Source organism: Acipenser ruthenus, chromosome 7 (assembly GCF_902713425.1).
Source record: "Acipenser ruthenus chromosome 7, fAciRut3.2 maternal haplotype, whole genome shotgun sequence".
NCBI classification, from domain to species: Eukaryota; Metazoa; Chordata; class Actinopteri; order Acipenseriformes; family Acipenseridae; genus Acipenser; species Acipenser ruthenus.
Genome location: NC_081195.1, coordinates 26,905,423 through 26,920,689, shown reverse-complemented (window position 1 = coordinate 26,920,689; position 15,267 = coordinate 26,905,423). Strand labels below are relative to the sequence as shown.

At 44.8% G+C, this 15,267-nt stretch overlaps 1 protein-coding gene across 1 annotated transcript; it reads left to right on the top strand.

The window, feature by feature from the left end:
- The first annotated feature begins 763 nt into the window (after positions 1 to 763).
- Positions 764 to 14,190, top strand: LOC117415447 (centrosomal protein CCDC61-like). Its single transcript, XM_034025805.3, has 13 exons — positions 764 to 1,013; positions 3,023 to 3,215; positions 3,460 to 3,542; positions 4,103 to 4,263; positions 4,661 to 4,813; positions 5,265 to 5,475; positions 6,030 to 6,112; positions 9,338 to 9,555; positions 9,732 to 9,810; positions 10,959 to 11,165; positions 11,935 to 12,001; positions 12,127 to 12,202; positions 12,963 to 14,190. Exons 2-13 carry the CDS (start codon positions 3,068 to 3,070, stop codon positions 13,055 to 13,057), a joined length of 1,581 nt encoding a protein of 526 aa, XP_033881696.1. The 5' UTR covers positions 764 to 1,013; positions 3,023 to 3,067; the 3' UTR covers positions 13,058 to 14,190.
- The last annotated feature ends 1,077 nt before the right edge of the window (positions 14,191 to 15,267 follow it).

Genomic DNA, 15,267 nt, shown 5'->3' with positions numbered 1-15,267 from the left:
ACGTTCTCCTGGTATATCCTGGGTCTCTTGATTACTGGAAGGCTGAACAAATAGTTTACTAAAGCCTCACTGTGGATCAAATCCACCCAACAATGCTGCACTTGCACCCTGATAATGCACCTGTCCACCGTGACGGAATTGTGAATGGTTTGAGGAGCATGACAGAGACTTCAGGAATCTTCCCAGCCAACCACAATCCCTGGATTCGCAATCCAATCGAGCATGTCTGGGATGAACTTGAACGATCGTCATCTCGCTCCTCTGCCTGCCTCTCGGCACCAATTGACATGTCAAGACTGTGATCCGGGCAAACAGTAACTCCATATCAGGGCCATGTCCTGATAAAGCGACCGGAGCGTGAATGTGGCACCACAAATGAATATTGCAGACATTATCTCTGATCATCCCTTTAAAAGTCTTAAACTAGCTTCTTACCTCTTATTAGCTTTATTAACATTATCACGTTACGTATTACTATTATCATCATTATTATTATTATTACTACTAGTACTACAAATCCCAGAATACCCTGCGGGTTTATTGTGTGTAAAGAGGACGCGGGCTGAAAGGGTGGTAATTTAACTTGATTGACACCGCGTGTACCGAATCTGCGACGAATATGCGTTTTACATTTTAAGTCTATGTAATGATATGCGTCCAATCACGCGTGTAAGAACCATAGTAGTGCTAGAGGATTGGTTCAGAAAGGTGACGTTTGGAATAAGCGACACATTTGTTGTCCAATAATAGTGCGTGAGTATTTTCTTTGACGAATGGTGTCCCGTGTGGGAGGGGCTAGGCGTGTCGGCGGCTCCCGGTTGTTGCCCCGCTTCTCTGAACAGATGAAACTGATACAGAGCGCGAGTATGAAATCGAGTGAACGGCGCCTAGAGAAACAATAATAATTACTGTTTAAACTATGAAATAGAACAGCGTGACTCTATTGTCATATTTTAATTAGCCCTTTATTTGAATGGTTTTTATTTGAGGGTTTTAATCTCATTGGAAAGCGGGTGAGTGCATTTATTTTACGTTATAAACTAGTAATAATAATAATAATAATAATAACAATTAGTACTTTTAACAATTTCAGACACATTACCTTGGTTAGTTTGCATGTTTGTCAATAATTTAATTCTGACGGTTAGCGTTAGTTAACTATTAACTGTTTTTTTTTTTTAATTGAAAAGTTAACTGAAATCACACGACGGAGTTGTATTGTCGTTTTAAAATACTTCAACTGTAGTAATGTTGGTTAGAGGCAAGCGGTTACAGTTCACTTGTGTGTGTTGTGTGGTGATACCAGATTACACGTTAAAGTCCTGCTTCACTCTCTGTGTGGGGAGTTATGCGACATCCTTAATATGTGTTGGGTTTGTTTACTTTTTGTAATGTCGTTGCATTGCACTTTCAATTCAAACGAATTGCATCTCTTGCATTTTTTTTTTAAGCGGAAGCGATTTTCTAAGGGGTACACTTATATTTAGTGAGAAGATTATCCGGCAACAAACTCCCCATCCCTAGTTGTAGTACAGCTTGTCTAGAAAAAAGGGGAACATTTCAGGGGACCGTTCGACTTGTGAGCTGTCTTACTCAGTACTGTATGTCTGTCTGTCTGTCTGTCTCTCTCTCTCTCTCTCTCTCTCTCTCTCTCTCTCTCTCTCTCTCTCTTGATACAGAGCTCCCTCGTTTTAAGCTCTCTGAGTTGCACATACACACTGAAATATTGAAAACAGTGAATTAGTCTTCCATGCTTCCCCTGTGAGATGGGAATTCTTCAAGTTCCATCTACATAGAAGGCAGTGAGTGAAAGAAGACAGCACAGTCTATATCAGGGTTTGCATTCACTACGCAGGTCTGACACGTGCAGTTTTGAAAGAAGCACACAAACGTGTATTTTAATTTTAAAACTGTATGTGCTACCACACTAGTTTAAAGAAATCTGTTTACAAGCCATGCTTTCAGTTAACGTTGCACTTCCTGGGTCTTTTTACCGGGAGGGTGAAATTGTCCCCACCCCTTTCCTGTCACAAACCAATCAGCTGCTTCCCCTATTGACTGACATGCTTTCAGCCAGTAACATGACCCAGAACTGTCTCCTGAGGTGAAATGACCCAAGAGTAGAAGTGGACCAGATTTCCTGAGAAATGGAACCCAGTGTAGTAGCAGATGTCATGTTTTAAAATGAAATACAAGTGTGCTAAAACATGTGTGTCTTTCTAAACTGCACATTTGAGACCTGTGTGGCTAATGTGCAAAACAGGTCAATTGAAGAATATTGAAACTTCTGTTAACATTTTGAAAGAGTGCTTGATCATGATCGTGTGCGTCCCAGTTTACCATGTGTACTGTGAGGGGGAGCGTCCATCTCAGCCCACCTCAGAATCTAATCGCACGGTTTCAGATGGACGCAAGTGCATTAACACAGAGGTGGCCTAAGTTGGGCCTTCCACTCCTGGTATGTGTGCCAACCCTGCTGTAAATGAACTGACCCAAGTAAACCTCCATCCAGACCCTGAAGCAGTTCATATATGATTTTACCTGTTAAACCTGGAGTGGGATAGCCCTTCAGGACTGTGATTGGCCAGCCCTGCATTACATATAAATGACATTAAGCCTTTGCTGTCCACAGAATTCTGCGCCTGTCAGACTCGTTCGGTCCAATTGATTTCACACGCAAGGTTTATTTTACACACTCTGTTTAGAAGCACTGTTTTTTCTGTTTAAGGACTAGGGACCTGTGAATGACGCCATTTCGATGATGTCGGACAGGAATGTCGGACCTAGTCCGACATAGGATCGCAAAGGGTTAATAAAAAGATCCAAGCTGTTTTAAAACACGTAGTGCACAAACAGCAACGGCCAGAGATCAAATACAGGAGTCATTCATATATTTAGGTGGCAACGAGTCGACTGTTGGACAAATTAGTTGTTGTACCCCTCATGTATGCTTGAGTGTTTTGAAGTGATGGATCAAGGATTGATGAATAAACCCCTCCCCTTCCTCTCCTCAACCTATCAGCTGGTGCCGCTGTGTTAGAGAGCTCTGTGACTGGAGGACGTGGTGATGGAGGCGGGTCCAAGTGTGCAAGCGGAGCTGGAGTTCCGAGGGGCGGAGTTTTCAGTCAGGGTGTCATCGGGGGCGGAGTTTCTGGAGGTGGAGGTGTCGGACATGCTCAGTGCGGATCAGTGGAGAGGGCAGTTCGACTCAGCATGTGAGTGACACTGTTTCTGTGTCTGTGTGTGTGTGTGTCAGTGTGTGGCTCACTGTCCGTGTGCGTCTTTGTGTGTCAGTGTGTCTCTGTCTCTGATTAGTTCTGTTTTTGTCTCTGTCTCTCTTTAGTTCTGTGTGTGTCTCTGTCTCTCTTTAGTTCTGTGTGTGTCTCTGTCTCTCTTTAGTTCTGTGTGTGTCTCTGCTCCCCAGTCCCGTTCTGACCGCCTCTCTGCTCTTTATTTCAGACATTGAGGATCTGACACGGAAAACTGGGAACTTCAAGCAGTTTGCAATCTTCTGCAGCATGCTGGAGTCAGCCCTGACCAAGGTGACTTTGGCATTTATCACGTTTCCTTTAGTATTTCTAAGACTACTTCTAGTCAAAACGTCTGTCATTGAATTTACACTGAAGATACTGAGAAAGACTTCAAGTTGAAACATTTGTCATTGAGTTTATGAAGTTTCCCCTAGTATTTATTTCTAAACTCAGCACTGGTGATGTTTGTGGATGATAAGATAGGGAGAGCTCTTCTCAGTTTAAGAAACTGGGGTCGTGGGTGAAAGAGAGGCACCAAACGGTCGACTAGTTGAGCAGCGTGCTTTCAGATGGGCAGAATTTCAGAACATTAATAAATCATTTTCAGAAATTCCAAGCAGGTTTAATATAACAACATGGAGCACACAAACAGCGGCGCAGTGTTATGAAACAGAGCACTAGACATTATCATAAACCAGATTGATTCATGCTTTGTTTTTCTGTAAATGGTGATTGGTCGACCTATTCGACTAATCGCAGTGAGAGTGAGGGTGGGTGCAGGCCTGGTTTATCGGTGTTTGTTTGTTTGGGTCGCTGTTTTTACCCTCTCTGTGCGATCCCTGTTTCCTTAGAGCAGCGAGTCTGTGACCCTCGACCTCCTGACCTACAGTGACCTGGAGCTGCTGCGGAACAGGAAGGCGGGGCTTGGGTCTCGGCCCCACCCCTCATCGAAGTCACCGGCGCTCAACGCAAAGCGCTACCTCATTCTCATCTACTCAGTGGAGTTCGACAGGTAGGTGCTTGTAAGTAGAGATTTCTTTAGCCCAGTGTAGTACCAAATAGCATGTTTTAAAGTGAAAATACAAATGTATGGAACTGTTTTGTTAACAGTATGGAACTATTTTGTTTACTCCTTCCCCGCTTATCTCTCCCTCCTTCCTTCCCTTTTCTTCCTTTCCCCCTCCCCTCTTTAGTTAGCTACTGTAACAGTTATTCAGAGTCGAGAGCTGCTATTTTGAGATTGACATGCAATATCAAAATACTGAGACGAGGGGTGGGGCCCATTGGTCCATTTGCTGTGGCTTGACCCTCTAACGTTGTTGTATCCAGTGACTTGTTCATTGTGCTGCTGGTATACTGTGCTGTATTCTCTCAGCGCGTGACCTGGCTGTGTGTCTGTGTCTCTGCAGAATCCACTACCCCCTGCCTCTGCCCTACCAGGGCAAACCAGACCCAGCGCGGCTGCAGAGAGAGATCAGAGAGCTGAGAGAAGAGCTGAGAGAGAGGGGAGAGGGGGCTGCACACACCAGCAAGGACTCGGAGACACACCGACTCAGAGCAGAGTGAGTGAGAGGGGAGAGGGGAGAGGGGAGAGGGGAGAGGGGAGAGGGGAGAGGGGGCTGCACACACCAGCAAGGACTCAGAGACACACCGACTCGGAGCAGAGTGAGTGAGAGGGGAGAGGGGAGAGAGGGCTGCACACACCAGCAAGGACTCAGAGCAGAGTAAGTGCGAGAGGAGCTGAGAGAGAAGGGTGATTCATAGCTAAATAAACTAGGCATTTACTTTTTTTCAGCTTTTACTTAAACATTTCTGAAGGCACTGTGTTTTAAAAATATAGCTGATACGGACAACACAGGACACAGCAAAGGTAATGTAATGAGGTTCTTGTAAACACTGCAATGTTTACAGGGTGAGGCACCAGTGAGTTGTGGTATGAAAGTGCTGTGTGTGTGTGTCTCTGTGCTGTGTGTGTGTGTGTGTGTGTCTCTGACTGGGTGCTCTCTGCTGCAGGTTGGTGAAGCTGCATCAGGAGAAGGAGGTGCTGGCAGGGGCCCTGGAGAGGATGCAGGCAGAGGGGTCGCGACCCCACAGTGACCTCCGAGGGGTCAGAGTCCTGAAGGACGTGGTGCACAGTCTAGAGGAAGAACTGCTGAGAGAGAGGACAAGAAACAAGAGAGCACAGAGCAAGAGAGAGCAGGAGTACAGACAGCTACAGGAACAGGTGAGAGAGAGAGAGAGCAGGAGTACAGACAGCTACAGGAACAGGTGAGAGAGCGAGCAGAAGTACAGACAGCTACAGGAACAGGTGAGAGAGAGAGCAGAAGTACAGACAGCTACAGGAACAGGTGAGAGAGAGAGATCAGGAGTACAGACAGCTACAGGAACAGGTGAGAGAGAGAGAGAGCAGGAGTACAGACAGCTACAGGAACAGGTGAGAGAGAGCAGGAGTACAGACAGCTACAGGAACAGGTGAGAGAGAGAGAGAGCAGGAGTACAGACAGCTACAGGAACAGGTGAGAGAGAGAGAGAGCAGGAGTACAGACAGCTACAGGAACAGGTGAGAGAGAGAGAGAGCAGGAGTACAGACAGCTACAGGAACAGGTGAGAGAAAGAAGGAAGAAAAAGAGAGGTGGGGTCGGTGGAAAGAGGGATATTTAACAGGTAAGAGTTTAATCTTCAAGATCCTGTAGTTTTAAGGCTCCCGTTTGTCCACAAACACTGAGACTGCAAATGCACCCAGACTGTAATTCGTTTCCTTCATCTCCCTCTCTCTAGCTGGAGGAGTTGAAGGAGTCTGAGAGGAGTCTGCGGGTTCGAGTGAAGAGTCTGACCAATGAGCTGGCGCTGTGCAGGAAGGGGTGAGGCGGAGGGTAGGGGGGCCAGGATTATTGATACCACAAGTAATTCATATTCGCACATGAATTGAATTTGGTTGATTTTGTAGAGGGCTGTTCTGATTGCTAGTAGCCAGCAGCTGCCTCTGTTCTTTGAGTTAGTTGAGGAGACAGTTTCAGGGAAGGAGCCTCAAAAGAATATCACACTGTTTACTGTAAATGGAAAATCAATGAGGTTAAAGGATTTCTCATGAGCAGCTAGTCTGGGTTTTTATTTCATTCTCTTTATTAGAGACACTTTTTAGCAGCTGGGTAGACTCCTGTACCACAGGCTAAAGCTCAGGAAGGCTGCACCACACTAGCATTATAATCCCTGCCTGGGATGAAATGGTACGAGAGTCACTCTGCACAAGCTTCCAGCTATCTGCAAAACTGCTGATCTGATTGTCATGAAACTTGATATTAACAATATTTAGTTTTAGTTATTGAGGCTATCGGATTCTGGGGCTATAGGGGTGTTTCTGTCTGTAAATGTGTCCCTCTGTCCAGGGGTTTCGCTGTCGCTCGTCACTCTCGTAATTTGCGAATGTTTTTTGAAAGTGACGACAAAAAAAAAGTGGAATTGTCACTAGTGACAATCGTTTCTGTTTATACTATTAAAAAAAATCCCTTTTGTTAAAGACACACACAACGTCTCTTTCTTCAAAAGAAGGGATCGCTAAACCATAGAGTCACTGCTGCTGATCAGATCAGAGCCTCGGCCTCATCGAATCATTGACTCTGCAACGTTCTCATCCTGTGGTAGATGATGTAAATGCAGTCAGCCATTCAGCGCCTCAGTTTCATGTTGCGTAAATATAACCTTGTATCCCTGTTACACCGACCATTACTTCTGGAAGAAAAAGTAATAAGCTTCGGCAGTGACTGTTGAAATATAAGTTATTACAGTTGTGCTTAAAAATACTGTGTGCAGAAGATTTGTGAAACGAAAACGCATCATTAACTAAGAAAAAAAAATTAGCCTACGGTAACGTTATAAAATATGTGAAATGTGTCTTTTCTATGACCAAAAATGCTAAAATTCAGGGCCAAAATTATTCCGTATGTGTTAAGCACCAACTGTCTCTTGACCATTTCGCCAGTAGGCCTATAACGAGCATGGTAAAATGATATATATACAGTGTATGTGGTTTTATACGGCACTGTATATATGCCTACAATACACCTTGCATTGAGAAAACACCACTGGAATCGGAATAAAGGAAATTATTATGTAATACAGTTCACGTGCAGCATGGTTTTGGCAAGTAGCATTTTCAAAACCATATCATTATGTGCAGTATTAAAATAAGTTAAAAACATAGCAAATCCACAAAACCAACGAAATACATAGTGTATATTTGACATTTTATTTGTAGTGTTTTGTGTAACACGGGCCTATCGTTTAACCTGAAGCAGATATACGCGTTTATCATATTATTAACAACACCGACGTGTGTTGTAAAAATAAAGCAACAATTGTTTTGAAAACTGTCCAAAATATTTACTTGGTGGCAAAGAATGAAAATGTCAAGATAAAAATGCAATTTCTTATATGGAAATTGTCAAAATAAAAGGGGAAGCTGGAAGAATTTACCAGTCAGGACAACGGCATTTAAATACTACTACTATTAAACTGTATCTGTTGGTAATGTGGTTTCTTCTAGCAGTTTTCAAACTGGGGTACACGTACCCCTGGGGTACTCGAGAAAAATTCTGAAATGGCAGACAACGCATTTTATTCAGTACCACTTGCCAATCTATTGCAAACTTTTGTCATGTAATCAACGTTTAATCGCTAACACCAGACTGATGTGCTGTGACAGAGCGTTCAGCACACACATGACTAATTTACATATTAAATATGTACGTCATAAATAAACCCTGTTATTTAAATGTAATATAAACAGTTGGGCGGTTACTGCACTCTGTGTAGGATACAAAAAAAGACATTTTTAAAAACTAAACGCCTAGTCTTTAACTCATTTTATTTCCTGTGTGCGTTCATGCCTACAAGTCGATATTTATTTGTTTTTTTCAATGACCCGATTAAAGTTTATTGTAACTTAAGTACTATTGGTTCATTTCAAAACACAGAATGTATGGCCAGTCAGAAACTGCAGTATTGTCATGCGGTCTAGTATTGCCAAGCCGTTACGCCTGGTGTGAGAGTAGTAAGAGTTTTTAGCTTTCAATCCAGTGAAAAAATGTGGATTGTTTGCTCAATACTAGTACATTACTAGCAAAGGGCGATCAAGACGAAATACCATCAAAGATTAAAAACGCCAAAAATGTCTTGTGACTGAAGCTCTCTCCAATTTCCCTGCCATCATCAGTGATTTGTGTGGTAACAAGCAGGGACATCCATTACACTGATACTAGGTAAGCGTTTTATTATTATTTTTTAATTAGCATCAGTACTGTACGTTTTAGTCACCAATAATTTAAAAATGCCAGTAATATGTTTTCGTATTGAGGTCAGCTGTAGAGATGCGTGGATAGTGAGCTTTTCTTTGCCTTCTTTTCTATAACTTTATCATCAATATAAATACATGATTGCGGTAAACCTGCGCGCGATTTAAAAAACAAAACTGTTAGCCAATACTGTAAAATGTCGCAGAAGAAAATCCACTCGTTTTTTCAGCAAGAGTGAAATAGAACAAACACAACAACACGTTGTAGAAAATGAAGACTTGGATTCGGAACACCAGAAAAAAAAGAACAAACTAAGCTCACAAGCGTCAGATAACAGAAAAAGAAAACAAGCAGCAAAGTTTCAGCCTTATTGCAAAACTCTGTTTCCATGGGTTGTATATAATATTCTAACAATGTTTTTTTTTTCTTTTTATTGTAAAAAGACATACATGGTATAAGTAATTCATAATGCATTCTGTGTCTGTATGTAGCTTTTCAGGGCAAATAAATCTGGTTCTTGAGTGTTAATGTTCTAAAACTTTACAGCTGTAAATTACCAATTCATTTAAACTGTAGAGCATTACTAAAATGGTTTAATTCAATAATTGTTTTGGTCAATACAGTGATTTAAGGTATAAAATAAAATCAGGATTCATAACACCCTTGAAGACTTGAGCTGTGCACCAGTAGTGACTACTGAATATCTGGAGTGACTAATGTTTTTAGAAAGCATTAGTCACTAGTGACTACAAAAATCTAGAACCCAGGGGAAACCCTGCCTCTGTCTCTCCACAGCAGGATGACCCCTCTGTCCCGGGGGGGAGGGGAGGGGGAGGGGAGGCGCTCTGTGTCCCGGGACAGGGAGAGGGAGAGGAGTCGGGGGAGAACAGGCTCTGCAGGACCCGTCAGATCAGTGTCGAGGGAGCGGAGAGAGTGCTGGGCTGGAGGGGACAGGGAGAGGTCACGGGAGAGGTCAGGATCCCGCCCAGTTCCTCCACGCCTGTCTCCTTCAGGTGAGTAACCACTGACCAGCTGTGTGTGTAGGGGAGGGGAGGGGAGGGGGGAAAGTCAAGCATTTGGCTCCAATGCCTTCATCGGTGTTATTGAAACTAGAAGAGACAGAGTTTGGCAGCCTTTTGCTTGTCTGCATGGTTCTGATGGAGTGTTCCCCTCTCTCTCCCCCTCACAGGAACCCGAGTCCAGCGCTTCGACCCCACAGCCTACGTGAAGGACAAGGAGCAGAGACAGAGAGAGGCAGAGAGGAGGAGGTAAGAGGGAGAAAAAAACCAAAAGACCACAATCAGTGACCATAAACTGCAGATTGAAACAGGCAGAGACAAATTACACTGGAAGCCCAGAGAGGCTTGACTCTGTAACCAGTGCGACAGGCAGGGGAGAGACTGAATCAGAGACACATTGCATTCTCCACTGTACAAAATACAGAGAACTCGGAGACAAGTATTCTAGCAAGCTGGCAGAAAGAGAAGGAATTTTTTTGATGAAAGGGGAAAAGAAAGGTAACAGAAATCTCTGCGCAGTATAGTGCAGCCTGCAGCCTCATTGGAAGGGCAGAGTAGAGGCCTTTCCATACTAGCACTGTTATAATGTTAAATATTTCTGTTCAATTTTACATTCATTTTAACAATACTTGTATTGCTTGTCATGCCAATAAAGACCATTTGAATTGGAGAGAGTGAGAGGGTGGGGGGGAATTCAGATTTTAAAACTTGATTTATTTATTATTCATATTTCAAAGGCTGGCTTGCAGCAGTGTGTGTGTGATGTCACAATGAATCCAGAGCTCTCCACAGTGTGTAATCCGTAAAACAGTAATCAATGAGTCACAGAGCTGTGTCAGTGTGAGTGAACTCTGCGTGGGGTTTGAACAGAAACACGGTCGGTCTTCATGGGGAACTCCTGTGATCACAGCACTCCACCCCTCTGTGTTCATGTCTCTCTCTCTCCGATTTAACTTTACTGAGAACCCAAGTGTACCCCCCTGCCCCCCCCCTCTCTCTCTCTCTCTCTCTCTCTCTCTCTCTCTCGTATTCGTTCAGTAGTTTGTATGTGAACAGTTAGTTCTGTGAATGTACAGGTCCCTGTTGACAGGGCTGCAGTGGAGTTGTGTGTGTTTAGTGTACCCTCTCTCTGTGCTACACTTTCACCTGTGTCTGATCCAGTGATGATGAATCTTGGTCAGGATCTGTGAATATCTCTATAACTCTCTCTCCCTCCACTCTCTCCTCCCCCTTCCATTCCTGCACCGTCTCCCCTCTTTCTACAAACCTCTCTCCTACTGTCCCACCCCCTCATCTCCTTCCCCCTCCCTCCCCCCCTTTCTGCCTCTCTTCTATTTCCCTCTTAACTCACTGTCCCCCCCCCCCCCCCCCCCCCCCCTCTCTCTCTCCCTCTCCAGCCAGCGAAAGGTTTGTCGGGACCTGCTGGCCACTCCCCCCAGCAGTGAGAGGGGGCGGCCCTGCTCCAGAGAGACACGCCCCCTGGGCAGGAGAGCTGGGTCTGCAGGAAGGGGGCGGAGTTCCTCGGCAGAGAGTGTGAGGAGCAGACAGTCTTCTGCAAGCTCATTGGCTGAGCTGGAGGAGTTGTCACAGCCGCTTCCCTCTAGGTCAGTCGGTCTATGTCTGTCTCTGTTTCTCTGTATGTGTCTTTCTAATTATCTGCCTGCCTGTTTGACATATCTGCTTGTGTGTATCTGTTTTTGTAAGTGTCGAGTTGTCTGTCAGTGTACAGTGTGTCTCAGTGCTGCTCTCTGTGTTTCAGTGCTGTGTAGACTGTGATGACTGGTCTCTCTCTGTAGACTGTGTCTGAGTGCTGCTCTCTGTTTCAGTGCTGTGTACGCTGTGTGAGTGCTGCTCGCTCTGTTTCAGTGCTGTGTACGCTGTGTGAGTGCTGCTCTCTCTGTTTCAGTGCTGTGTACGCTGTGAGTGCTGCGCTCTGTTTCAGTGCTGTGTACGCTGTGTGAGTGCTGCTCGCTCTGTTTCAGTGCTGTGTACGCTGTGTGAGTGCTGCGCTCTGTTTCAGTGCTGTGTATGCTGTGTGAGTGCTGCTCGCTCTGTTTCAGTGCTGTGTACGCTGTGTGAGTGCTGCTGCGCTCTGTTTCAGTGCTGTGTACGCTGTGTGAGTGCTGCGCTCTGTTTCAGTGCTGTGTACGCTGTGTGAGTGCTGCGCTCTGTTTCAGTGCTGTGTACGCTGTGTGAGTGCTGCGCTCTGTTTCAGTGCTGTGTACGCTGTGTGAGTGCTGCGCTCTGTTTCAGTGCTGTGTACGCTGTGTGAGTGCTGCGCTCTGTTTCAGTGCTGTGTACGCTGTGTGAGTGCTGCGCTCTCTGTTTCAGTGCTGTGTACGCTGTCTGAGTGCTGCTCTCTCTCTGTTTCAGTTCTGGTCTCGGAGGCAGGAAGGCAGGTCGGCCCCTGGGCTCTGTGCTGTGGAACGCTCCTGGACTGGTGAGTACAACTCAGAGCACCTCAGCTCTCTGCAGGGCCTTTCTACCTCTCTCTGTGCTGGGTCAAGAGTGGCTTAGTATTTTTACACAGACTCTCTCCCCCTCCCTCACTCCTCTCTCTTACAGCCTCGCAGAGGGGCCGGTGGTCCTAAGAAGCACATGTCCAGCACTCCGACCCGGAAGAACCGCTCCAGCGATAAAGGTGCGGAACCGACCCCTACACAAAACAGAACCAGAACCAACCCCTACACACAACAGAACCAGAACAGAACCCTCCTCTAACAAAACAGAACCCACAACAGCTTCTTCAGAACCCCTTCAGTTCTGCTGATATCCTAATAGAGCCTGGCAGACGGGTTACCCCGCTGTGCAGTGGAATCGCTTGTGAAAGCACTGCCCTGCTGTCCAGTGTTTTCACTCGTCTCCCAGTTGAGTGTTTCTATAGCCTTGACTGAGCTGCACTCCGTAATGGCTCCTCTCCCTGCCGCTGTCAAAGACTTTCAGATCCTGCTCTGAAACTCGCTGAATTGTGCCGTTACTGTGCAAGCACATTTATTTATTTTTGTATGCAGGTTTTTTTTTTATTGTTTATTTTTAGTGCAATGGTTCAAAATTGATGATGAAAATCAGTAAAGGTTTATTTCTAACTTCATAAACTCTTCAGTAACAATAACAGAAGTACTAATGCATTTAGTTCTATTTCTAAAATGAAAATGCATTTTTTGTTTGTGTGATTTTTATAACCCAGTTTATTTCCAGTGCTACTTTTTAAGTTAGTCATGTCATGGTGGGTGGGTGTGTAATGCTGGGTGGGAGTGTAGTTCATGAGTTTTTGTGTAGTTAAGGATATCGCGCCAGTGATTTTAATGTGCTGTCTCTGCTGTCTCTGTGTGTGTGTGTGTGTGTGTGTGTAGTTATCACAGTATCAGTGTGTAACGCTGTGCCTGTATGTGTCTCTTCAGAGAACTCGTCTGGCCCTGGCGCTGACCTCTCTGAGATCGATGCTCGGTTGCAGGCTCTGCAGGAGTACATGAGGAACCTGGACACACAAGCCTAGCCTTGACCCCTGACCCCAGCACACAGCTACAGGAGGGACCTGACCCTGACCCCAGCATATCAAGAGTCCCCGAGTCTGACCCCACAGCGACCCTGATTGAGCCCTGACCTGCAGTGATCCTGTGCAGCTGTGAACTCAACGCATTTAACGGCAGCAGCAGCAGCCTGTGTTTAAAACAAGCAGTAACTTTGAATTATAAACCCTGGAACCAGCCGTGTCTGGGATGGGAATAAAACCAGTTGCCCAGCATCTCGATCCATTCCTGGTTTTACTATGAGTTTAATAAGACGTCTTTGAGCTTGTTACCTGTACACACTGGCTAATGAAGCTCGTATTGACAGACTCCGTGGCGAGATGCGATGATGTCAGGGACTCCTGTGCGCTTCGCTCTCGCACTGTGATCGAGGGGCAGGGGGCTCTGGATGTACTCTTTAATACAGCACAGTGAGCCAGTCCTTCACTGGGGAGTCCTGGGGTTTGAACTGGGACCGCTTCATATGGGTACAGGCACTGGTTTCCGTTTTCCACTGGGTAACTCGGCTGTTACATTTTTTTGATTAATTGAATCAGCCTCAAGATTTCTGATATTGTTGTTTTACTTTCTAGTTTTTGAGAAACTAAACAACAAAAAACCCTGGAATGAATCCTCGCGGCAGTAGGTGACACGCTGTGTCGTTAACCCCTTCCCCCCTGGAGCCGGCTGTTTGCAGCCCTGCTGTGCTGGTCATGGCGAAGCCGCTGGCCAGTCTCCTCGGCGCCTGTAGAGTCCAGACTCGGCATAGGAAACAGGCAGTTAAACAGGAAGAGCGCATTGACAGTGGAGGCAGCCAGGTGCCGCTACACGCTGTGTAAAATCCCTCCAGAATTAAGGGTGAATACTTGGAGAAGGAACTTGTCAAGACTTCCTGTCAGAACTGCTTTGTTGGTGAACTTGATGGGCTTCTGTGTAGCTCCTGTTTGTGTTCAAAGCTGGGGTTTTAAGGGCTGGGGCTGGGCTGGGGTGGGGGGTGTTTTTAGCAATATCAATCAGGGTTTGCTCGAGCCTGTGTGGTTTTTTAAAAAATTGTGAAAGTTTTTTTTTTTGTTTTTTTTTTTTTTTAAATTAAACCCAGAGCTTGACAAAGTGTGTGATATTGTGTCAGTGTGTGTGTTCAGTCCCAGCACCCCAGTAAGCTCCAGTGGCTATAGTGGTTATAGTGGTTGACAGGCTGGGATTGAAATGGTGCTGGGATCTGAGGTTATCCCCTACAGGCAGGTTAAAGAATCAGAGACTTCGCACTGCTGCTGTGGAGTTACCTTTCACAGCCAGCCGTGTTTAGAGGAGGCTGGTTCATAAGAGAGACTCACCTGGGGACTGTTCTACAGGGAGCTGGAACTCGTTATAATAATAATCTTTATTTTATATAGTGCCTTTCATAAACAAATATCACAAAGCGCTTAACAAATGAGAAAGGACAGATAAAATAACAATAATACAATCATAAAAATGCCAATTTAAATAAATGAGTTTTTAGGTGAGATTTAAAAACAGGCAAGGACTCGAAATCTCTGATCTCAGTTGGAAGTGTGTTCCACAGCCAAGGTGCACACCAAGAAAAAGTACAGCCCACTGTCAGAGAACATGAGTGTAGATCCTGCACTCAGAATAACACCACAACTCAATCTAGGTTATTGTATCATCTTAGTTGCAAGTTTATACAACAAAATAATAAGTTTCAACTTATTTCTTTCAAACGGTGTCAGAAAATGAACAGCTATATCGTACTTTTTCTCCAGCTAACCTAAATAAAATAGCACTCAATAAATGACATTTCTCTTCAGCTAACCTACATAGCACTCTGTAAGTTTCCTTTGTTAGGTATACCAAAAACAGCAATTCAAATTCATATTTTAAAATCTCACTTTTGTTAAATTCCAATTATGTCATACGACATGTAAGCATATGTATGTTACACGTTAGCTGTCATTGTGAAACAGTAATTATGATTTCCATTACACGAGAGTAGATGTTAAAACTTCATGCTGATTTGAACTCGGCTCTCGCCAAGATAAGCACCAACTAAGACGTAGCTTTACAGTAAACTAATGTGATCCATATGTGTCTCCCTCCATTTACGTTTCCTTCCATATGATGTAGATATCCTTCTGTCTGGTGTTAATAGCTGAAGTGTAATGCTGGCTCCAGGGATCAGCTTATTTTGCCTCCCTGG